General features: G+C 43.0%; 2 protein-coding genes across 6 annotated transcripts in view; one reads left to right on the top strand and one right to left on the bottom strand.

Moving 5' to 3' along the window:
* The window catches only part of LOC111143416 (putative homeodomain transcription factor 1), a 68,270-nt gene extending 67,699 nt beyond the window's left edge, over nucleotides 1–571 (top strand). For 3 of the 4 annotated variants that reach the window (XM_022497142.1, XM_022497148.1, XM_022497146.1), the window contains 2 exons: nucleotides 184–312; nucleotides 424–571. In XM_022497142.1, coding sequence (XP_022352850.1) covers nucleotides 184–306 — 123 coding nt within the window. In that variant the 3' untranslated portion in view covers nucleotides 307–312; nucleotides 424–571. Of the gene's footprint in view, nucleotides 1–183; nucleotides 313–423 lie in introns of those variants that run through there. The other variant, XM_022497143.1, reaches the window with a different exon arrangement.
* Nucleotides 1–25,833, bottom strand: part of LOC111143415 (membrane associated guanylate kinase, WW and PDZ domain containing 3) — a 230,891-nt gene that overhangs the window by 2,185 nt on the left and 202,873 nt on the right. For both annotated transcript variants that reach the window (XM_022497139.1, XM_022497141.1), the window contains exons 14-20: nucleotides 24,004–24,193; nucleotides 21,721–21,909; nucleotides 16,140–16,325; nucleotides 7,419–7,521; nucleotides 6,578–6,704; nucleotides 5,865–6,008; nucleotides 689–827 (exon numbers count right to left, since the gene is read on the bottom strand). In XM_022497139.1, coding sequence (XP_022352847.1) covers nucleotides 689–827; nucleotides 5,865–6,008; nucleotides 6,578–6,704; nucleotides 7,419–7,521; nucleotides 16,140–16,325; nucleotides 21,721–21,909; nucleotides 24,004–24,193 — 1,078 coding nt within the window. The remainder of the gene's footprint in view (nucleotides 1–688; nucleotides 828–5,864; nucleotides 6,009–6,577; nucleotides 6,705–7,418; nucleotides 7,522–16,139; nucleotides 16,326–21,720; nucleotides 21,910–24,003; nucleotides 24,194–25,833) is intronic.

Here is a 25,833-nt window from a genome sequence, read left to right as displayed (position 1 = left end):
AGCAAAGATGTCACTGGGAACGTATGGTTTACAAGCAGGTGGTGGAAGATCACACAGTCAAAGAATTACAGGCTGGAGGGGACTGTAGGAGGTCATGTCTAGACTTGTCCCTCAATAGCTCTGGGGGCTGGGGGGAGGAAACTGGAAGGGACACGTCCCAGTGGTGTGGTGCTCTACTTCTAGGCTAGTGCACTTGATTCAACAATAAGCTGCAAATCCTGTGATACTTCAGAACTGTACAGTGAAACCCGGGAAGCTGAGGATCAGCACCGGAGTCCAGACGTGGTCCCACATCTGACTCCCTGACCCCAGGTGGGCCATAGTAACGTGTTTTCGGCAAGTGACCAGAAAAGCCTAAAGTTCTTAGCATTTGAAGAGATTTCAAATGTATCACTTGCTGCCCATATCCTTGTTTTTTTACAGGCACATTTCTCTACAAAAGCAACTATATGTTTCCTGTGGAAACTGCTTCACAAATTCCATCCCAACAAAACAATCAGGCCCAAAGGCACGGATTCTGCAGTATTATAATAACTCTGCTGTGTAACTAGTTTCAGATGGCTCTGCTGTTTACCTCTGAACTAGCCAGTAAACCCTCTCTCTCCTTCCACCAGAGCTTCCTTTCCTGCTGTTGCCCCCTCTCTAACACCCCAGCCCCCTCTGGCTCCGGGTAAGCTACGTGACTTACTGTGGTCAGGTATCAAGCCGGTTCCTGGCCTCAAAAGCAGAAGAACTTTATTTCCACCGGCCTGAATGAGCTCAATTGCTCGAGTATGTGTGATGCCTTGCGTAGGCTCTCCATTGATTTCGACGATCTGGTCACCCACCTAGAGAGGGAACATTCACAGGAACATGAAACTCTGCATCCTCTCTGCTGCTCTGGAGCCGCCCATGCTTGCTAACTGTCAGGCGCGTCACTCGTACACAGCGCTATCGTGCTAAGGCCAATGATGTGTGGACAGAGGATGGCCGTCGGAAGAGACGGGTCAGCTCGCTTTGCTCTAGAAATCCTGCAGGAGAAAGTTTTATAGGACTAGTAAATGGGGTCCAGGCCCCTTGAATTCATGAATCAGATTCTAAGTTTTCCACCAAAGGATAAGTAAGTGCCACCAGAGATAAGTTTGCTATGATCCACAGGGTACTGCAGGAGGGGATATACTGGACAGGGTACTGTGGAGCATAGCGCCTGTCACAGGCCTGCCCCAGGCTTGTCACTGAATGATCCACCCGTGAAGGGTACTTTCCAACTTGACCTGAATCTTGCATTTATTTTCTAAAATCTCGGCTCCTCATCTTTGAAGCCTTTCCCGGCCTGCGGGGAGAACTGCCTGCTCCTTTGTGTTGCCCACGCTCCCTGTACATGTACGAGGCATTCGGTAACTGGGATATTCAGAGATGGAAACTCTGACGAACTACAGCTTGGAGAATATACTGATTTAAAACGAGTAACTGGCTTACGCTAATGACTTTAATGTAAAATGATTTCCCTATGAAACAGAAAACTGGGGATCAGAAAAACATGTTAGTATCACTGCTGTATACTAGAAATGCTGTTTAGTTATTTAAAAAAAAGGGATAATATAGATGAGTCAAGTGTAACTTTTGGCAAAGGACCTGATCAAGGATAACAATGGTAGTGATTTAAAAATATGTGTCAAGGTGACAAGCATGCAAAGGGTACTGGCTTCCAAAGAAAAACTGAACAGTGGAAAACTACTGAAATTCCAAGAAGCTCAAATATTTATAAGAGCTTACTAAAATGATCCAGAAATAACACAACAGAAGATGACCCAATAATTATATAACAGAGGCTGCGGGAAGTCTGTATCCACAGACCGTGCGAAGCACAGGGGCCAGGAGGCTGGGCTTTGGCGTCTGTGGTTTGCTCCTGGGTCTACCTCCTATTGGCTGGGTGGGCTCGGTTTCCTGTTAAATGGGGACAATATCAGCACCCACCTTGGGGCACAGGGGAGGATTTAATGAGATAAAACCTGATTACCTGATAAAACAGAGACAAATGTTACTTTTCAAGTTCTCTATTTCCCCATCTTGCCAAAAAAGACTTCAAGTGCATTACGAGAAGATTCACCTGAGGCTGTACCCCACTCTCTACACTGCAAAAAATGTCAACTATGAGAAAGAAGGGAGATTGTTTTGCTGCATGTTTATGGGAGAAGAAACGGAGAATATCAAATAAGATAGATGGATTTAACATAGTAGAAAAAAGATCTTTAAACAAAATGATAAACAGGATGGAAAAAGTCATATACATATAATTAATAAACAAGCCTGTATCTAGAATATATGTGAGACAAAAGTCAATACTCAGATTTCCCTAATGAGTGACTGAAGAAAAATTATTTGCATGAGGAAATACACATGATAAGTTAGTACTGGGTATAAAATCCTGCTGATAATGAGAGAAATGAAAATTAAGGCAGACAGTACTGAGAACATGCTTTGGGTATGTCTTGTGAAACATACTGAAGTTGTCACTGATCGCAGTCACATGAAATTCACTGTCCTAAGCTGCCTAGTTCTTTCTCTTAGTACAACAAATGAATTGCAATAAAGCTTGTAATTGAACAGATCTGCCACCAGGTGTCATTTTTGTTTAACTTTAAAAGGACACTAGAGCCCCAGGGCTTTAAAATTTCTGGTAGACAGGCCCTCATGAGGGGGAAACTTCTCTACTGGACTGTACAGAGCTGGAGATTTAAGGGGGGAAAAAAAAAGGCACCTCTGAGACAGAAATGTGAACATTCTTTGAAAATTCTGTTAAAGATTTCTGAATGTGTCAAAAATAAAATGAGGAATACATGTTTTGATAAATAGAACCAATAATGAATGATTCAAGTTCAGGTTTGTATTATTGAAAAATAAAATTATGGGGGACAGAGGAAAGAAGAGAGAAATCAAAGGGAGGGAAAAGGAGAATAGAAAAACCAAAGGAAGAAAAGAAGTGGGAAGAGGGACTAGAGAAAAATTGTTCCTTAAAAAAGTTACTATATTAACAACAGCCACCAAAAATGTACATCTTGTATTAAAATTACAAAACAGTATTTCTAGCACACTGCTTACATGATCTCAGAAGGCCTTGAGAACCTATACGCTTCCCCGAAACAGTCCAATCCTGACACATGCCAGCCAGGGCCTGATGTGGGAAGCACACAGACTAGGCTTACGGAACCAAAGCCCTGGGTCCCACTGTGGCCATCACAGGCCCAGTGACCCCAGAGAGCCTCAGTTTTACATCGGTAAGTCGGGATAATGCCACCTCCCTTTAGAGGGTTTTTGTGAAACTAAAACTGAGTGAAAACACGTGTTGCCTAGAAGATGCCAGACTCCACATTTTCTACATCTGATTCTGTCCTACAGTGAAGATCTAACTAAATCTGATGCAATCCCCTAATACAAGCTTTTCCCACTCAGCTGATCTCATTCTCTTCTCCCAGAACACCTTTTTCACTCCTCTCCAGATCTTAACCAGATTTATGGACGGCTTAGGACTCACTAAATGTAGAGATGCCCTTGACTCTCAACACCTTTCCATCTGTATTACAGGTTAACCTTTCCTTGTCCTACTGAACTACACTCTTACACTGTCTGCCACTTGCTTTATCTATTCCAAGACCTGTCTATGCAGTAATAAGTTCTGGCAGCTAATCTTGAAAAAAGCCAATTCTCTCATTATAGGTATTTTTCATCCATTCTACTCTTTCAACAATTATCTACAGAGCATCTACTTTAACCATTCAAGGCACTGTATCAGGACTGAAGACATTGACATGAAAGATACAGATATCAAAGACAGAATACAGAAACAAAGACAAAGCCAGGGAGTTGGGGGTAGGAGATTGGGGGGAGGTGGAAGGGAAGGGGGAGGTGGGGCGTGACAGGAAGGGATTTCAGGCAGCTCCATAGCGTGAGTTTGCTGGAGATAAATTCTCCTCATTTGGCAGTAGCCCGCAGACTCAGTTGTCATTAGTAACAAAACTCCCATGATCCTTAGCAAGTCAGGATTTTGAGAGGTTGGCAGCCAGAAAAAGAATTCTCTGAAAAGCTAATTTCTGAGTTTAGAATAAACCTGGGCATAATCATAATAGTTTATTTCCTTTTGTTTTCAAATATCAGAGCTTTTGAAATTAGTTGGTTTAATCATGGAAGTCCAAAGCTCCCATTCATTTGTAAAGAATGACATGTTTTAGAAACAAACTTTGTCTGCTTCAAGGCCTGTTTGCCTTTTATTTGTTTAGTGAGATTAGTGCATCATCTGAGGGTTATATTTGGAATCAACATTTTAAAATTATATCCTAGTTTTTGGCTTGTTTTTTTTATGACACTCAATACAATGGGAGTTTTTTTTTGTTTTTTTAAAGATTTTTTTTATTTATTTGACAGAGATTACAAGTAGGCAGAGAGGCAGTCAGAGAGAGGAGGAAGAAGGCTCCCTGCTGAGCAAAGTCCGATGTGGGGCTCGATCCCAGGACCCTGGGATCATGACCTGAGCTGAAGGCAGAGGCTTTAACCCACTGAGCCACCCAGGCGCCCCTGTTTGTTTGTTTTTTAACGCAGGGCTTGAACTCATGACCCTGAGATCAAGACCTAAGCTGAGATCAAGAGATGCTTAACCAACTGAGCCACCCAGGCAGCTGTACAATGGGAGATTAAAAAAATAAAACAAAACAAAACAAAAAAACCCAACAGATTTAAAGTATACCTAAATAGATTTTTTTTTTTTTAAAAAGGGGAGGGGAAGGAAAAGGACCGATCTCTCTACTGAAATCTTACCCACTTTCCAATGCCACCCCTACTGCAAAATCTCCACTCATCCTTACCTCCTTTGAACTTGTGCATAAGTCTGGTCATTTTGAAAAAGGGTGGTGTCTTATTTGTTTTAGGGACACCCCTTCTCCCAGCTCATTCAGTACTCATTCATAAAAGCTTTGGGTAAAGCAAACACTCAACACATGTTTACCAAATGAGTAATGGGAGTGGGGCAGTGATGTGGAAAATTCAAGACTGCAATCACCTGGAAGCCTTTTCCAAATATTAGAATATACCATCTGATTTTTAAACAAAAATTATATTCCCTGCTGCCTGCCGGTGGGAGAGGGAGGAAATCCAAAGTTCTCTTGAGCAGTACAGGGAAGGCTGTCTAGAATTTAAAATTTCTACCGTATAACCTAACAATACCAGTGAATTATTTTTTTTACAATCAAGGCCAGCACATGTCCCCTATATAACACTCCTCTTGAAGTAACATTCAGATCAGAGAAGGGGGGGAAATACCTTTGGTGCAGATACAGACAGTCTGAGCTGCAGGGCCCTGTACAAAGCCACAGTGTTTCAGAGTTGAGAACACCTAGGATGAACCATTACCCAGGTGAATTCCAGTCTTTCAAATACTAGTAAAGGTTGGGAGGGTCAGGGTTTTTGATCTCCGGCTACCTCTGTGGGTAGCTGAGAGGAAAAAAAAATCTTGGGCCTATTATTTCTGGGAAGAAGTTAAAGATTCTGTTTTATCCTGGCTTTTCTAAGACTTTTAATAAGATGAAAGTATATTTTATTTCCTAATTCATTTGCCCTCAAACGTTGACTGTGTAAGCCAAAAGTAAGTTTCCGATGGCCCAAAGTCAAGACGGTAAAAACAGCACCACTGAGGTAGCGCCCAGGATACCAGAGCGAGGACGTGAAATCACCAGGTGTCCGGAAGTGAAACAAGGAGCAGCTGCTTTCAGGTTTAGGGACAGAAAACTTGGCTGCTTAGCTTTGGGAGGTTTCTGCATTCCCTTTGATCAACTATTTTCAGTCATTTTCAGTCTGGAGGCAGAACCAAAGGTTGGGGGAGAAAGCCAACTCACGTGAATCCTGCCGTCTTTGATGGCGGGGCCCTCCTCAGCAAGACGCAGGATGAACAGCCCCATGTTGTACTCCTTCCCCCCACGGAGGCTGAACCCGAAGCCCCGGGGGCCTCTCTCCAGCTCCACTGGGTAACAACCAAGGCTCTGGGAAAGAAAGAAGTAGAAGAAAAATAAGTTTTCGTGGGCTGTTCTATTGAGAGTTTGAAGAGACTACTTTTAGAGCTGGGAGATTATGACTTAGACACTCAATATGCATTTCTGTATCACAAGAAAGGAATGTAAGCTTTGGTTGAATAGCTACTTTACAAATGCAGCCTAAATTAAGCTGAAGATCACATGTTTTCTCCACTAGTGGGTCAACATACAAAAGAATGATCAGGGAATAGAATTTGGGGAAATGCTTCCTTTAAGGAGATCTTGACTAATTTTCCCTGGGGAGGGGATTCGAAATCCTATTTTGGCAAACTCCAACACCGCTGTTTCTAAGTACCTGACCCAGGGTGCACATTTCTCCAATTACAGGGTAAACTTGTTCACTCTTTACATCTCATGGAAGCTAATGGAATGCCAAATACCCAGCAAGTCTTTAAGAATCATTAACCTTGGGAATAATGTGTCCGAAATGATCTGTAGTAAAAAGTCACCAGTGTCAGTAATGTAGCCACTGAAAATAACAGTCCACATCTGGGCTGGGGGGTGCGGTATCCGTTTACCTGATTGGGCCGGGTGCCGACAACCGAAATCATCGCCGTGTCAGGCTGTGCAAGGTGCTTGTGGTCAGACCATGAATGTCTGTAAGAAGTGGAGACATCCTTCCCAATTTCACCTTCTAGAGCACTTCTACAAGAGAGAAATCAAGTCACTCTTTGAACGGAGAAAATGAAAACAGTCTGAAAGTAAAGGCAGACTAATTTCTTTAGTCCGAAGCTGGCCATTCTCCTGACGAACCACCGTGAAGGCAGACTGTTTCTAGAACCAGAGGTGCTGGACAATCTGGTCGTTAACTCCAGCATCGAGTCTGTCAGCACCTCCCATTGTTTTGGTTTGGTTTTTGCTTTAAGGGCATCTCGGTGTAGTTTACAGCAAGAAAAACTGCACTCAACTAACTGACCCAGAGGGAGATGAGCTGACCTTGTCAGTGAGAAAGAGCTCTCTGGCAGCTCCAGTGCCCGTGAAGATGTCGAATTTCTGGAAATCTAGTTTTTGTTACATGCTAGTATTTTCAACAAAGGAGGAAAGAAATAGGCACAAATATTGCTGTGGTCTGCTCAGGTAGTCCGAGAAGAGAGCAACGCATGTGGTTCTGCGGCTTTCCTACCAAAGTTACAAGGACCAAGAGTAGCCGAGCCAGACGCTGCTGTCACTTTTCTTTCTAATCCCCATTGTCAGGCATGACTGGATAATTGTTGTGCCCTGGGACGCAGCTGGCAGGAGGGAGGAGGTACCGAGGAAGGGGAGGGTGTAGGAAGGTAACTGAAGGTGTACCTGTGTGGGGGTGCGAGTGGGGCTGGGTGCTGAGGATTGGGGAGATGAGAGAAAAAAGACCAGCCTCACCTGTCCCCAGCCACGTGGTTGGCCTGTGACTGTCCCATGGGTCTGTGCTGTAGGGCTGGGCTTTGCCTGGCAGAGTTTGTTCCTGATGGTGGACCATGATGCTCTGTTCACGTGAGAAGACAATAAAAATATGACTTTGTACATAAAACTGTAAAGGCCAAGTGGTGTGCAAAAGTGAGATTACGCTAGCACATGGTTCCAGCCTTCCTGATTTGAGTGACTTCGGCGCGGACAGCATGGCAGTCAGCTGTCTGGAATCAGAATGTTAACATTTTTTCCCCTGTGGCTTTGATGAATGCTCATGTTTGAAGAGAACAGGAATCGTATCCTTTTGACCATCCATACCACACGAAAATCAGAAGTGTACACACTCGACAGCATTATCTAGAGGGCAAAGCGCCAGGAACTATCCTGTATCCTATTCCATGGGCTTCCAGAGCACACACGCCACAATGGGTAAACAACTCTAGATGACACAGATGGGTCTCACGAGTGCTGAAGCCAGTCTGCAAACCACACAGAGATCTGTGAACCTGCATCTTTAATATTGGAGCCATTATTTTGCCTCACACGAATACCTAAGGCAAACTCCTAGAACCATCCCAAGAGTTGACAAATGTTTGCCAAGACTTCGCTGCTTCTGTTTTCTGAGAGCACAAATGCAGGGGGAAAAAGTTACTATTTCTTTCTGTATCATCACCAGCAGCCCCAGGCCTTCTTGAGGGCAGGTTGCCCAGCTAAGCTCGGTAGAAACTGCCTGCATCGAGATGGCAAGTCACGAGAGGTACCAGTCAAGAGAGATTCTTAAGGCTGTCACACTCAAATTTGTAAAGCTGGAACTTTCGACTGTTTTATCCTGTCTATATATTAAACACAGGATATTTAAAATATCAGAGCGAGGGAGCACAGCTTAGTGAATAAGACCATGAACTCTGCCAAGACTGACAGGGGTTGATCATTTACTAGTTGTGTGGTTTGTTTTTTTTTTATTTTATTTTTTTTTTCAGTGTTCCAAAATTCATTGATTATGCACCACACCCAGTGCTCCATGTAATACGTGCTGTGTGTTCTTGAGGAAATTACTCACATTCTCTGTGCTTCTAATCATCTCATCCAGAAAAAGGGAATTATAGCCACCTTGTGGGGTTATCGTATTAAACAAGCTTTAAACAGCACCTGGCATATTATATTCATTATATAAATGTTTCTATTATCATTATCATCATCAAAATGATAAAGTCTTATCTGGGGCTATACTTCTCTTAAAGTGTACATTCTGGAATATTGACCTTAACAAAAGTTTGTTCAATGCTTTAAAATCAAGTGCTTAGGAAGGAAGAGTGGAGTGTGAACTTTTTTGGGGGGGGTGTCCCTGGAAATTTGTTGCTCTTTTAAATTACTACCATGAATTTTGTCTTCTTATTTAGCTTAACAAGCTACTTGGGCTGGCGCTCCTTGCTGGTCTCCTTACCAACCCCACTCTGCTTCCTGGATTCCAGTCCTGGCATACAAACTGAAAACCCATCCTTCCTCCGCCTTGCTGAAAATCCCATGGTAACTTTTTATTGCTCGTAAGATACCATCCAGACTCATCGCCTGGGCACTTGTGTCTTCCCACTTCGTCTCCTGTTCAAAATGTCAGCTCCTCTGTGGAATCTCACCTGGCCACTTAGGCACACTGTCTTCATAGCAGAGCTATGTGTCAGAACGCCTGTTTCTCCTGCTCGACTGTGCACTCCCTGATTGCAGGAATCACACCTCATTTACGTTTATATTCCTGTACCCACCAGAAGTTCCCAGAAGTCCTTCCACTTTTGCTCACTGGGTACATCAATTTCAAGTTACCTGCCTCTAACCTTAAGTGCCCATTACATAGCTGAATTCTGGTCTGTCGTAAATTCATGGCTACTATTAAGGGAATGGAAACTGATGGGAGAAATTACTTCTATCAACAAGATGACGACTGGGAGATACTTGCACCTTTGTAGGAGTCCAATTTAGAAGTCCAATTTTTTGGCTTCCGAGCTTGGCTGGCGCGATGGGTGTTCTAACTTTAGGACAGGAAAGAGCAGCTGATCAATTTCCACCTCTCCTCTACCTTTCCCTGAGGATGGGCGTGTCACTGCAGCATCCGGGACCACGAACTGGTTTCAGTCCCATGTTCCTTCCTTGTCCTTGAAAGGTTAAATAAAACTCCCTATCATTGGTATTTTTTTCAGTTTTAGTCCTTCAACCCATGCTACCTGGCTTCTCCAACTTACTTGTGTGTTAAGAGCTGTTCCAATTCTCAAAGTTAAATACCCCACGACGCCAAACAGGCCTATGAGCGCTCTGTTTTCTCTGAGATTTCTTCAGATAGTAAACCCATTGCTTAAGTAGATCTCCCTCTCTCAATGAGAATTAAAATTTTGCTAGAGTTTCTGTGTGCAATTATTTAAGAGAAAGTATAGTATCAGAGGAAAAACACAAAATTTCATAGTTAAACTATAGTGACAAACATTATAATGTACCATGAATCATCCTTTGCAAGAACAATGAGAATCTTATGAGGGTACTTTCTAAAACTCTACTGAAGGACACAAAAGATAATCTGAATAAGGAGAGAGACATCCCATGCTCTTAGGTGGTATGACTTAGTATTTAAAAGTATACATTCTTCCAAAATTAATATATATTCAATATATCTAAATAAAAATTGCAGTTGGATTTTTTTGCAGGAGCATTATAATTTCTTCTAAAATTTTATACAGAAAAGTTTTATGAATTTCTAGTCAAATTTGGAGTGTGTATAGGGGGTGACTGGGTAAAAACTTCCCTCAACAGACAGATATTAGCATACACCACGAAGTTAAAGATTTTTTTTAAAAGCACGTATGGACATGTATACACGCACACACACACACTTTAAAAATATATTATATATATTACCATGAAAAATGTATATGTAAATTAACCCAAGACCAGATGAGTCAATGGAAGGGAAGAGATAGGAGACTCCTGTTGAAAGGGGAGGTACAGGAGTGGTGGTGACATGGACCAATAAGGAAAAGAAGTGATCTAACAGCCTGTGCTAGAAAAACCCACTCCATATGAGAATAAAAAAATAAAGTTGGATTCCTCCCAAAACTACACATAAAAGGGAGGCTCCAGATCCATTAAAGAACTAAATGCAAAATTACAAATCAAAAAGATGATGATGTAAGAGAAAATCTCTGTGACATGGCGTGGGCAAGGGTAACTTCTCTGAAATGAAACTTCAAAAGCATAAGTCGTAAGGTAAAAACTGGCTATTGGGATCGCGTCTAAATTCAGAAGCTCTGTTCAGTGGAGGGCACCATGGTCAAAGTTAACATACAGATGACAGGAAAAGATCCTTGTACTTTCTCAGACTAAACTGTACTTTCTCAAACTAAACTCCTGCAAAATTCCTAAGGAATCTCTGAATATCAACAAGGAAAAGACCAAAATCCCGCAAGAAAAGGGAGTCAAGGATGTGAAGACGCAATCCAATAGAAGAAAAAAACCCAAAAAACAGGCATCTGATGAGATGCGCAAATTCATGGGTAATAAGAGAAATGCAAGTTAAACACCAATGAGGACACTTCCCATACTTGGGCCGGTTCGGAAGCAGGCTTACGCCCCATCCTGGTGGACGTGTACGGCTCTAGAAACGTCCGTGTTCTGCTGCTCAGAGTGTAGGTACGGCAATGACGGGCGACAGTTGGAAGCACCTGCTCAAATTAAGCACATGCCTACACTCTGATAGACCGACTTCACTCCAAGAAATTCTCACACTGTTTATAAGGTACACATATGTGGGCATGATTATCAGAAGCGCGAGTTATGAGGTGGCTGTCTGGGGGGCGGAGCGGGTGGGTAATGTGTGGTAAACACATACTATGAAAAATTGTTAAGTTGTTAAAAGCAATTGATTATATTCCTCCAGCAAAGCGGATAAACCTTAAAATTGGCGCCATGACACCAAACAAAACACAGATTACTCAGACTTCATCAACATTAAACTTCTGGGCATCAAACGGCAGCATGTGGAGAGCGGAAAGACGACCTGCCGAATGGGAGAAAATGCTTGCAGGCACAGGTCTGGTAAGGATCTAATATCAGAATATATAAAGAAGTCTTATAGTTCGACAATAAAAAAGACAATTAAAAGGGAGGAAAATACCTGAACCTACATTTCTCCACTGAAAAATCTACCGATGGCCAAAAGCACGTGAAAAGGCTCAAGGTCATTAGTCGCTGGGGAAACAAATACCAAAATCACAATGAGCTACAACGTCACATGCATGGGGGGAAAAAGCAGATGAACGAATAAATGTCCTGTGAAACCCTGGCTCAGGTCCTGGAACAGTAACGGGACGCCAAAGAAACAAACATACGGTTCTGAGAATGGGGAGAAGAAAACCAACATGAAATCTATAACCCAATCCTATGTAACTCAAAAATAAATGCTAACACACACACACAATTATGTTTTTTAAAAATAAACCGAGGCACACACAACACACTGGAATGGTTGCCAGTGGGAGCAGGGAGAGAAATGACAGCGGAAAATAGAGTCAAATGGGGACAAACAGATAAATAAACGGAAAACAAAGCCAAAAATTGGTGGCAATGCTACCAGAGCCATTCTATTGTGGCCCTGGGGAGCCTGGGTGACCTGTGTCACTCTTAGACTTGGGATGGCCAGAACCTGACACGGAAGGAGAAATCAACGTGGAAAAATAGTACATTGTGCAGATTTCTTTACAGTCGGCAAGAACAGCCAGGCGCGGTCCACTGCCGTCCTGTTCGGGAACACTGGTTGGTGCGGAAGCGGTGGCCGGTGGCGTGGCAGCTGGCAAGGCCGGAGCCTCGAGCTACCAGTCAGTGGAGAGTTTTACAGATGTGACACGTGGCTTGGGACCTTGGTTAACCCATTTCTTTGGGCAAAAAACCTTAACTATTCAATAGTATCTGGTAAAAGGGAAAAAACAGAAGGGAAGGACCACTTTTTTCTCTTTCCGGCTGTCTTATCTATGAACAGCGAGCGGCGGCTTCTGGACCGTAGGGAAGGAGTGCCCAAGGGGAAATGCTGCAGCTCTGAGCTACAGATCTGAAGGTGTGATTTCTGAAAACAGCTCTAGGGCGATGAATATTCATTTGATACTTCGGTGTAGTTGAAAGATTTTATACTGAATATAATGAGAAACTTGGAAGACTTACAAACTCCACAAATGGGATTTTTATGGACAGAAGAGACATTTTTTCCTGAGAAGAAGAGATTCTGACTGTTTCCCTAGTTTAATAACACCTGAGTATACAATAAAATAAGGTGTAACACTGAAATGTGATTTTTATGTGTCAAATGTGATTGCATTTTAACAGGCTGTGTCTACATATGAAATAGACTATTATTTTTTTTTTAAGATTTTATTTGAGAGATGCAGTGAGTGAGTGAGAGAGAGAGAGCGAGCACATGAGCAGGGGCAAAGGGAGACACAGACAGAAAGAAACAGTCTCCCTTGCTGAGCTGGGAGCCCGACATGGGGCTCGATCCCATGACCCTAGGATCATGACCTGAGCTGAAGGCAGACACTTAACTGACTGAGCCACCCAGGCACCCCTGAAATAGACTCTAAAGCTTGTACTGCTGGGGGGTTTCCTTCCACTGTTCTATTTTGCCTAAAGACAGACTGGCACTATATAGAAAATCTTGAGTACGTCCGTAAGTACTTGGACCACAGCGTCAAAGTTAATTTTTCCTTTAAGAAAAATGCCTGAGCAATCTTGGATAACCTCTCAAACACCAACAACAGTAAAGGGTAATTTTGGCCCCCAAATTTTTTTTTACTAATTCTCTTACTGAGCCCTTTATCCTGGAGCTATTGGGTGTGTGGTTCTTGGGTTGGTCAGCAGTAAGATGCCTACAGATACCAAGAAATACCAAGAGTAAGCTTTTAAAACATTTTCTAATGACTTGACAGAATGATTTTATGTCTTGCTTTTTATTTTTCATTTCATTTTTACGTATGTCACAAAAATGCTGGCTGTGGTGGACTGGAAATGTCACTGGTCCTTTTGACACATGGCTAGAGAAACACTTAGCACCAGGACTGCTGGCCCCACTACTTGAGGGAGCTTCTTTCGCAGCTACGTGCCAGGCACACTGATGTGAGTGTACTACAGACCTCATCCTCCAAACAAACCTAAAATGCGATCTCCTATGATGCTGATGCCTGCTTTTCTTAGTGGGTCACAGAACAAATTTAAGGCTAAAAAGCAAGCTCTGGAGAGCGAAGTAATCATAGTGAGGAAAGGGAGACAAAGAAACCCGCCCCAAAGTCCTTCAAGAACTTTTTTATTGAGCACTTACTATGTGCCTGACACTGTTTTAGGCCCTTGGGATTCAGCACTGAACGTGACAAGACGTCTAACTTCAGGAATCTTGTGACTCTGCATGGTGGCGAAGGGGAGAGGGCAGTAAACAAACCACAGGTTCACTCATCTCAGGCAGGGATCAGTGCAAGGAAGCAAAGTCGAGCAGGGCAGGGCGTGAGAGGACTGGGGCGGGCAGGATCATTCTGGATACTGTGGCTGGGAAAGGCACAGCAGTCAGGAGTACAGATCCTGGGGCCAGTCTGCAGAGTCCCACTCTGCTTCTGTCAGGAGCCTTGTAACTGTGGGCAAGTTCTCTAAGTGCTGGGAGGCTCAGTGTCCTCATCTACAGAATGGGAAAACAATAGTGCCTACCTAGGATTAGTGTGAGCATGAAACAATTGAACAGATGTCAAGTGTTTGTAACACCTGCCATAGTGTTAAGTGCTTACTAAATATGGCTACTCTGTCCTTAGGCGGTGAGATGTGGGCAGAAGCCCGGATGTGGGGGTCAGTCATGCAAAGATGGGGTGAAATGACCCAGCTACCATTAGATGAGCACCTCAGGGCACTTATGCAGACGAGGTACGTTTTCCACTGTAATCTTCATGGAGATCCTGAAATAGACATTATCAGCTCCACTGTACAGATAAAAACCTGCAGAGTAGAAACCTTAAGTGGCTTTTTCAGGTCATCCAACTAGCTGATAGGTGTCTGTGAACGATGTCTGTTCCAGGCCTCACTTCTTCTATTGGGCATCTAATGCCTCTGAGCTAGGTACTGGCACAGAACTGAAAGTCTCCTGACTTTTACTTTGTTCTTTTGTTCATTCATCCTATCATCCATTCGTTCATCCACTGAACTCATTTCTTCATTCAAAAAATAATTACTGATCACCTACTAAGTATCTACTAAGTATCTAAGTATCTACTAAGTATCTAAGTATCTACTAAGTAGATACATCTACTAAGTATCACAATCAACTGGTAAGATTCTCTTTGTCTTCCAAGAGCAGAGCACTTCAGCAGGGAGACCATCACACAGGAGCAATGCTCAGTGAACTGCGGGGTGGCGGAGTGCGGAGGAGCTCACAGGACAGAGCCGGGGGGTACCCATGGGCACAGAGGTCGAAGAGGCCTTGCTCTGCAGTGGATCTGGAAGGAACACTGGAAGTTCAATGTAGAAGGAAGTTGGGAAGAAACTCACAAAACACTTTCTGTGCAGAGAATGGGGAAGCACTTGGGCTTCTGCAGGGGGGATTTTAAGGAGGAAGGAGCAGCAGAGTCTGGGACAGAGTCTTGGCAAAGCATGGACCAGACGAGAAAAGGGAAATGGGCCAGGGCAGGGATGTCGCCAGGTCCGAGGGCTGGAGAGCTCACATGCAGGTGGAAATGCCCCTCCGGGCGCTGGGATGGCAGCAGAGTCACGTACTACCTTGGCTATGCATGAATGTATAGAGAAGGAGAGAGAAAGGCATGTATAGAGAATGTATAGAGAAGGGAGAGAAGGGCAGTGGGAAGAGCAAAGAATGGAAGAATCAAGAACAAAAAGACCCCAAAACTGAGGACACTAGAAGACCATGGGGCACCGTGGGCCATGAACACCCATTATAGTACACGGGGTTTGAACAGGAAAGATGGACGGACTTGCCCTAATTCCATGCTTCGGGGCTTCCCCGCTCTTAGTTTTGCAAATTCGGGAGAAATGAGAGGCGCATTATGTAATCCTTACCTTGTAATTCATAAACAAAGAGCATGAACGGGTGCTGTCCAAAATTCCTAATTAGAAACCCTTAATGACGAAAAGGCAGCTCTAAAGCAAGGCAAGACACTAAATGCATTTTATGCCCCATTTACCGGCTGCTCCTATGCACTGCCCGGCCCCCCATTTAGACAGCGCCTCGCAGAACACAGCCCCAGCGGTGAGGACAGGCACACCGGGCCCGGCCCTGACACGAAAGGCTTGATAGCAACAGTGACTATCTTTGAATCTTTAGAGGATTTCCTCTCACTCCAGCAAGCAGAAACTGAACAAATTATTTTAAGAAAATAAGATCTGAGAAGTCTGACCAATCTCTCTTCCTTCTGGGTGATTGCTTCTCCAGCCTGTAGAGAAACGGCCACCACTCGCAAGCCGGATTCCTTATCTTGAGCTACTGACAACTTCTTAATAAACTGTCACTCAAATTCATTCAGTGGAAGAGGCAAACAAGGAGACTCCAGGGTATCTAAACAGTTCTATCACAGCAGTCCTGCCAGCGGTGCTGGAAGGAGCCGCTGGCTTCCGCGGGCTCTGTCCTGTGTCACTCACACAAGCTTGTGCAAGGCAATGTGACTGGCTCCTTACCTTCCTCAGCAACGACCGTAAGTGTGACGGTGACACCAGCATCTTTGATCAGCTGAACAATGTTATCGTGGGACAGTTCCACAATGGACTGCCCGTTCACTGCAGAGATGTGATCTCCAATTTTCAGCTTTCCACAGCGATCCGCTGGGCTTCCCTCTATGACTCGGCCGATTTTGTGAGGAATAACTAGGGGAAACAAACGCCCAGGTTTTTCCATTATTTAAGATACGTTAGCGTTGGATTTATCATTATTTAAAAATTCCGCATCATAACATCAAAAAACATTCTTTAAATGTAGGGCAAGAAAGTGTCGCCTGTGGCCATCTTATCCAGCGGTGACTATCTCCGTGCGGTCCTCGGCTCTCGGCCCGCACGCGTGCACACTCCTTACACGGCAGCAACTGCAGCACGTACACCTCTGGGCTGTCTTTCACTCACCGCAAACCTCTCCCCAGTTTTCTCACTGCCCTCCTAACACTCCTGTTTGAAGGCTACCGACCTCCCTGATACGTTACTCTCTCACGAAGCGGGTGCTCCTTACTGATTGCTGGCCACGCAGGCTGCGTCCTGTTTTGGCTATTTCAGAAACTGCCACAATGAGACCACCTTTGGTTCTGCTGAGGGGGCTTTTACTCCCACAGGGGGCCTTGTAAATAAATGCAGTTCAAATTCAAAGTTAGGACTTGGAGGTTACTGCTCAGAAATCCAGGCACAGTGAAATGACTGACCGTTAAAACGAATCCAAAATTCATTCCTTTTGTGTGTGCCTTTAGATTTTTTTTTTTTAATTAGAAAAGCTGAGGGGAATCAGAACGAGACGTTTAAGGCTGAGATTATTTGGCTCGTGGATAAACTTTTGCCCTAACTGCACAAAGCAGAGTCAAAGACATTTGCAAAGACATGCCGCACAGTTCTATGGGCTCATGATCTGAAGGCTTTCCTAGACTCTGAAGACACTTGTCTGTTCCAGCTTAAAACGAGTCCTCAGACCCTCTCAGGAAATCTTGTTAAAATATCTTTCACCCCTTTAAAAGGGGGCATTTGCATTGAGAAACAAATGTTCCTTCCATGTTCCTTAAGAATTTCCTTACCCGGGTCAGTAAACTTGTCGGGCATTTGTCTCTAGCAGACTACTGACTATTACAAATATGGATAATTAATATTTAAAATGGCACTTTGAGTATGTTTAATTTCCATAGTAAAATCGGCTCCTTATATTTCTAAGTCATGGCAGGTGTATGTCAGGGACATTGAAATAGGCTTTCATTTGAACTGAAAGTTATTCTTGGCTGTGATTTATAGCCCCACAGACAGGGGCACTCCCCTGCTCTTTCAGGATTCTACAGTGAGAGATTTTATCCTAAAATAGAGGACATCAACGTTGGAAGCAAGTGCCTTTTAGCTCTGAATTGTATCAAGCACTTATACCATTTTCTTTAAAGCAAAGTAATCAGAAAAGCGTCTGGGGTAGTGGGCCATGTCCTGTGCCAGTCAGTATGAGCGATTCATGGAGAGGACAGCAGGTTAGAAGTGTGTGCTACAGGGTCCCTGGGAGGCTCAGTCGGTTAAGTGTCTGCCTTTGGCTCAGGTCATGATCCTAGGGTCCTGGGACGGAGACCCTAGGACGGATGCCTCCTTCTCCCTCCTCCTGCTGCTCATGTTCTCTCTCTCTCTCAAATAAATAAATAAAAATTTGGAAAGAAAGAAAGAAGAAACTAACTAACTTATGCTGAACCAGACAGTGGCCCTGTGGTGACCTTCTACCTCAATACCTTAGCATTTCTCCTGAGAAAAGATCTACTGGTACATGGTGTTCATTCTCGATGAGAAGGAAATCATTCAGCCCCTTGGCATGCTGAAAGGGTTTGTTCAGACTTGGGAAAGCATCAAACAAAGTGAATCTCTGAAGTCTCAGTGGTTTCCTTCTCATCACGTGAGCCATGTGCTCGCTCAGAAGGAATCGGCAAATCTTGGGACAGAACTTCCCGAAGGGTTAGTTGTCCAGGCGAAGGAAGGTAAGAGTAGTCAGATTATCATATTCTCAGTGTTGACAGCTGTATTATCGAAACAGTTAAAAACAGCAGAGAGACCAGTAGAAGGATAACTTCTGAACAGACTGGGAAGTTTTCAGAGTAACCCTGTAGAGCACACAAAGCTAAGGAAAAGTCTCAAGTCCTGTCTTGCATTTGCTGGTATACCAAGTCCACAGGCATTGGCCATAAAACCAGTTTATCCGTCTTCATCTTTGGCCTAAATCTGTCTCCCAGACTGGAATGTCCAGCTGCTGAGGTCACTGTAGTGCTCTTAAAACATTTCTTTCAGGGAAAGAAAGGACAGTAACTGGAAATGTCCCCTCTCAAAGAATCCTTTGCAACCAGAGCTGAAAAGTATATGATAAGAAAGAGAAACACTAAAACCTCTGAAGCACCAGCAAAGCAAAAACTAGCTAAGTCCTTTTCATCCTAAACACACAGAGGTCTTTTCTGGGTACTCTGTTCACTGAGCACTGACACAAGCTGGGGCTAGGGCAGTAAGGGTGCTGGACCCGGATCCCTGATCTTTGAAAAAGTCGACCGCAGAGAATCTCAGAATTTCTTTTCTTCTTAAGATTTTATTTATTTATTTGTCAGAGAGAGAGAGCACAAGCAGGGCAAGGTGGCAGAGGGAGAAGCAGACACCCTGTTGAGCCAGGAGCTCGAAGTGGGGCTCGATCCCAGGACCCTGAGATCATGACCTGAGCCGAAGACAGACACCTAACTGACTGAGCCGCCCAGGTGCCCCAAGAATCTCAGGATTTCATGACTGGTGTCAGACATGCGGCCAGGAACTCTGCTTGGGACAGATGTCACCAGAAAATACATTTAATCAGAAGGAAGAAATAATCCGTCCCGAGCAGAGTGCCAATCTACACCAAGACAAGGTCCATAAAGAATGAGCTATTCTGGGGCACCTGAGTGGCTCAGTGGGTTAAAGCCTCTGCCTTAGGCTCTGGTCGTGGTCTCAGGGTCCTGGGATCGAGTCCCGCATCGGGCTCTCTGCTCAGCGGGGAGCCTGCTTCCTCCTCTCCCTCTGCCTGCCTCTCTGCCTACTTGTGATCTCTGTCAAATAAATAAATAAAATCTTAAAAAAAAAAAAAAAAAAGAATGAGCTATTCTAGTATCTTTCCTGCCTTTTCACCCGTGCTAACTCTGGTCTGTCCGCACCTTCTCTGTAAGGCGGTCCGCAGCTACTGCTCAGTCTCTGTGAGTGAAAGCTCCTCACCCAAGCCCTCCACCCCCGCCCCAGCACCCTCCTTCTATCTACATGACATGCATGAGAATCCCAAGAAGAAGGCTTGCAGGGCTCAGCATTCTATGAGATGATCAACTAGCATTTCAGTGAAATTACCAGTTCTGGGGTTGCGCCAATGACTGAAAAGCTCAAGGACTTTATACAAAATTCATGGGTACCCGAAGCCCAATTTACCATTCAGGTTGATAATTAATGAGCTGCAAACACTCATTTCCTGCTACACATGAGCTGCTGCTTCGATCTTACATTTTAATTGGGCTTTCTTTCCCATCTCGTTACTCAAGTATTGATAAACTTTTTAAAGTTTCTTAAAGAAAAAAAAAAAAAAAAGGCAAGAGACAAACAATTTTATAAATAACACAATGGCCAGAGCAGCAGAAGCTCCAACAGTCACCAGCAGCTTTTAGTAAAGGTCCGGGCTAAGGGCTCACATGCGTTATCTCCTTTAATCCTCAGACTCCTCTGAGACAGGAAGTGTTAGCATCATCCTCATCTCCAAGAGGAAATTGGAGCTCTTGGAGGGTAAATAATTTGCCCGAGATCAGACAGCTATTGAAAGACACAAGCGGGACTTGAAGCCGAGTTTGTCCGATTACAGAGCCCAAGAGCTGATGACACTATCTTACACAGACCAGATCTGTGGTCCGCAAAACCATCAAAACAGTAAGAAACAATTAAGACGAATAAATATAAAAATATTAAAAAAATTTAAATATAGACAAGCATACACCAATAAAAACAATACACTTAGTATATATTAAAATGCAACATATATTTTAAATATCAACAAAAACTATAAAAAGGTTAAGCCTATATAAATAAGGCAACTTATTCTACTGAATTTCTCTATATTGCTTTGTTTTATGGTGGACCCTAGGCTCTCCCCTAATTTCGGCAGTCCTAGAAAAGGAGTATCTTCGGTATAGAAAGCAGTTAGCATCTCTCACAGTGAGTAATAATCTTGCACTGTTTTTGTTAATCTGAATGCGTGGGATTATTGTATGGCATTAGAATAAGAATATGGTTAACTAAAATGGTTATTTGGTTTGGGAAATCCTGATTTCCAACGCTTTAACACAAAGCCCACCAAAAATCTGCTTTCTTTCATTTTTCCAACACAGGCCACATAATCATCCTCAGAGCCTCAGTGACAGTTCCAGTTCCAAGGGTTACCATAGCAACTGCTTTTGGAAAATGGAAACTAGTATCAGTGAGCAGTGACCTGATACTATAGTAATAACTCATCCATGTCATAGGGTCTTCTTCCTTTACACACTTGCATTAATTTTAGCAAGATTTTTGCAAATTGGTGTGGCTTCCAACACTCCTGAAAAGGGGTTTCTTCTTTTTCTAAGATTTTTGTGACCATCTAGTCTAAAAGGATCTCACTACTCAGGATATAATCAAATCCACTGGCAAAGGCAAGCACATGTTTTCCTGTGGTCCTTTGACTTGGAAAAATAAAGTCACCAGACAAGTATGATAGATCAATCTCAATTTTCTGGTTCTCATCTTACATTCACTTGGATCTTATAATTATATTTAAAGATGATTATTTCTTAGAAACATAAAGGCAAAACAAATACTTGATTTGCCGGATCGTAACAGCCCTGAACATACTAGAGGTAATTCCTCCTTTGTTGAAGGAATTAATGTATACATTTGTCCTTCCCAGATGACAATATTCTGTTAAACTGGGTTCAGGATATTTGGATTAATACTTAAAGTTCTGACAAAATTTTTACCTTTCAATGATGCATCTATAAAAGATAAGAATGCCTCTTGTCATTCAAGAAGGTTCCTTTTTAGCTGGAATGTGGCAATTATGATTAAACAACACAATAGGACTACTTAAGACATATTTGGGTTAAGATTTTTCTGTTAATCTATTTTGCTTCTTCTCAACTGCTTTTAGCATTTGATTCATTTCTGCATTCAGTTTCTTCTAATTAAAACAAAACAAATAATCTATGCCTCCTTATTTGAAAAAACTCAGCATTGTCCTTTTGCTGAATCTCAGAGGGAGTGCACCTCACATCCCTTCCCTCTGGATGCAAACAGAGCAGAGCTGCTAAGACTGATTTTATGAAACCTGAGATGAGAGAGAAACCTGAGGCCTGGAAGTTCAAGTTCAGACCACCTGGTTTGGAAATAAAGAAAATATTCATCGCTCTTAAAAAGATAAGTCTCTAAGGCAATGTATACATAATTCCTAATTAAGTTTCACTAAGCCCCCTGGGAGAGTCAGAAAACTCAAACTGCAGGGACAGAAAGCTACAGCAGTCCTTACCTCCCGGAGGGGGTTTGTTTTTGGAGGTGAGGATGACAAAGCCAAATCCTTCATTTTCCTTCCGTTGCAGGACTACATCATAGGCCTCCTGTGGAGCAGGCCTGGCTGGGACCTCTGCTCTGTTCGGGCGGGGTGAGCCATTCTGTGTCGACAGGAATGCTGGAGAGCTGTCCTCCTCAGGTTGTTTCTCTGTAATAAACACGACCAATTCTGATATTTCCAGTACATCGTAATTTTTGTTGACTGAAGTGTTTCTGTGCTAAGCCTCTCCCAGGACAAAGGAGATTTGAATAGCACAGAGCACAGAAAAGCAACCCCCCTACGTGAGCTCTGGACGTCATGGGAGTGCGGCTGTAGGGGGCAGCACTGGGGCTGACATCTTTAGTACTCGCCCACCTATAACCTGAAGAATGTTACGGTATCTCATTTTAAAGGAAGCTTTCTTGAAGCTTCCGTGAAAGCTCATGGTAAATCCATTCTTCTTGAAATTGTCCTAATTCCAGCAGGATTCTGATCAGTAATTTTAACAAAAGTTGGTCATGAAAACTGACACGGTATGACTTCCTTTTAAAATCAACATTAAATATAACTCAGTGCGGGACTAACGTTGGTGATGCCAGGGAGGTCACTGCATGGGGCAGAGGTGCTGCCCCTCACTGGTAGAGAGGTTAGCCGTCAACACAGGAGTCGTCCTACAGAGTGTGTGTTACAGGTGCAGCCTTCCTGATCGATGATACCAGATGTGCTAACCGCCAGTGGCCCGCCGCCTGCCACGCCCGGCAAATGACAAACTGTCCACGTGGCAGCCAACTCTCCCAGGAGCAGAACCGGTCCTAGGGATCCCCAGCAAGCAGAGACGTAAACTTACATATTTTTTCCCATTCAAGTATGACATCAGAATTCAAGAAAGAATAACACAAGTTAGTCCTAACTGATTTAGAACAACAGGCAAATTTTGTGTCATAATTTGACATAACTTGAGCCATCATTAACAACAGCCAGAACGCACCGCCACTGAGGAATATCCATTTATAAGTGCTCTTTTGACTCAAAATCTACATGATTCTGAGATTATGTCTTAGAATTTCAACAAAGTGCCGCCAACATCCAATCATTAATGAAAAATAAAGGTTGGTTTTTTTGTTTTTTTGTATAATGTGTGGTCATAATAAATTAGCTAAATGCCTCCAGGAGTATCAAACTCTTATGAAACATCTTCATGATGCTCTCCGGGAGAGAGCCAGTCTCTAGTTGTACAACAGCACATTTTTTTACCGCATGTGGTTATGTTCTGACTCCAACACAACCAACACAGCATTAAAATCTGTGTGTCTCTCTAAATGTCTGGTCCATAGAAAAACAGGCAGGCCTTTCCTTTGGATGTTGCAATCAAAAACACAGAGCCTCATTTTTAAAAGTAATGCAAATATTCATCAAGTCCACAAACCTTCGGTGATGTCCGCTCTGTGCCAGGCAGACACTGTTTTATGTGTGGGGGATACAGCAGTTAGCCAAGTGCATCACTGTCCCTACCTCGATGAGGCTCACATTCTTGTGCTACAGGGTTGTCTTTTTAAGATCTTCAAGTGGCAAGAACTCACTTCTAAAATTCTGATGTAACATTCACAAAGCTATTGATGAGGAAAATGTTTTTCCACCCTCATGTAATGGTTTAGACCTTGGGCTCTATAATTCAACTCCCCGTTCTAATCCTGGCCCTACTACTCACCAGTAACGTGTCTCTCAACCGTTCTGTGGGTAACTGTAAAACACCAGTATTTATATCCTGGTGTTGTAAAGACTAAATAAAAGAATCCGTACGTCTGAGACAGAGTAAGCACTCGATAAACATTTTCTTCTTACTGTTAAATGACATCATATTAAAAGTACTCAAACAGAAACATTCAGCCCTCTTTGAATATTAAGCAATTCCTCAGGATCCAAAATCTTTTGCTATTCAGCTCAAGGGATCTCTTGATATGACTAAAAAACTGTACTTCTTTTTAAGAAAACAGACTTAACCCGATAGTCCCATCTATAACACCACATTGGCAAAATATGTCAATATGGTCTTAATATAGAGGCCCCAAATTTCTTTCTCTCTTCCGATAGTAGTATTATTTCTGGATCCTTCTGACATTCCATGACCTCCCATGACGAGGAAGGCCCTGGCTCATCTTGTACACCAGGAAACACACTAAAGAAACTGCAAAACTGCACAGAGAGCAGACTAAGTCTCTTTGTTTCTTGATTAGCCTATGAAGCAGGGATGGGCTCACATACCACAGAAGACCTTTCTTCTGACTGTTAGCAGCACGTGGCCATTTCGAGCAGCCGTGGTCATGAGGTCCAAGACTTGTTTGTGAGACTTCCCTTTCACGGGAATCCCATCAATGCACATCAGCTCGTCAGCTGCACGCAGCCGGCCGTCTTTCTCCGCGGCACCCAGAGGAATGATGGCCCCGATGTAGATCTGGTAAGATACCGAAGCGTAGGTTGGTCTCTACAGTGGACTAGGCTCCCCTACAACCCTTAACTATTGAGCTAAAGGCTTCCTAACTCAGTACTACGCAAACCAACACTGTTTTTGCAGTTCAACCATGAACATTTTGAGAAAGGCGGTATCTTGGAAAGTGACCATTCTCCAAAAGGGCATTTCACATAACCCCACTCCGTGATCCCTCCTGGATCTTCAGGGATGCGTACACGCAAGATGGAAAATGCAAAGCCGTTCAATGACTTAAAAAGTGCCACTATCACTTCTACCAATATGACAAAAGACATTAAATTCAGAAAATGCAATTCTGTGGAGTAGCTACTAAAAAGTACAAAAAGTGTACTGAATGCCATCAGCAAGGGTTTTCTACGCACTGTTCACAGCAACTGGGATAATTCTTAAGAAAATCCCATTACATATGGTTACTAGTGGAAATTCAGTATATAAACCCAGAAACATTTCTTGTTCCTAAATTGCAAAGCAGCAGAAATCTCAGGGGAACAGAATGGCCTGAGGTCCACTCACATCGAGGTAAACGGATCTGGCTCATCTTGTTTGCTGGCAATTAGACTCCTGTAATTAGGGAATCCTGAATGTTTGGGCTAGATTCAGAGCTGCTAAAACCTGACATTTAAGAGAAGGGTTTCTCCCAAGTTGTTTGATATAAACTCTGAAAATGTTTTAGTCATCATTATACGGATCAACAAAATAGGAAGCATTAAAACAGAATCACGTCCTCCACCAAGAACAATCAAGCTACTGTATAACCTGCCTGGAGCTTTATTTGTCTCCGATCATTGTTTTAACTATAGCCAATATGGCTAATTAGAACACATGTATAATACATAAATCAACTCTTCTATCCAGAAATAGAAAGAAGCCTGTCATTTTAAAAGGTTACTGTTACCTAACTTCCAAGCACGATAATAATGTCTTTCTTATATTACACAGAAAAAACTTAAATATGTTCTCCAACTCTACAAAGCACATTACTTCTCTGTCATTCAAACTGAGGGCAAGACTTAAAAATAGAACCTATTACATTTGTCCTCTAAACTTTATGTGAGAATCTTGTATAAAGTTCTAGATTTTTAAATGCTTTACAAACATAACCCTTATGCTTTCTGGACAGAAACATCAATTATTTTATATTTTTCTAGCTTCACAGGTATGGCAGATGAAATGGCAGGCAAAGTACTGAGCATGAAAATGTCAACCCATTAATAAGAGTAAGTGACAGAATACGCCCGGGCTCATGCCACCTGTTTACAGAGCATTCAGTCAAAGGACAGACTGATGGTGGCAAAGAGGATGCTTCTTTCTTAGAGAAGGCAAGGGTCTTAAAATTTAACAAATGCAAAGGGAAATAGAAATTGAAAATAAGCTGTAGGTACATAGAGAAGGACAGAAATTGATTACTGCCCCACTGACAGCGGACATATTCAGTTCTTGCCTTCAGTTCTAGCCTCCGCCATACCAAAGTAACTGGAAGACCCCTACACTAACAGATATGCAGTTCTTCCTCTCATTCAGGAGATGCTTACAGGAAACAAAATCATAAAAAAAAAAAGAAAAAGAGAGAGAACAAAAGTACCATATTCTACTGAACAGCTACC

Source organism: Enhydra lutris, unplaced genomic scaffold (assembly GCF_002288905.1).
Source record: "Enhydra lutris kenyoni isolate GAN:26980312 unplaced genomic scaffold, ASM228890v2 scaffoldscaffold9, whole genome shotgun sequence".
Taxonomy (NCBI): Eukaryota; Metazoa; Chordata; class Mammalia; order Carnivora; family Mustelidae; genus Enhydra; species Enhydra lutris.
This window is presented reverse-complemented; position numbering and strand designations above follow the sequence as displayed.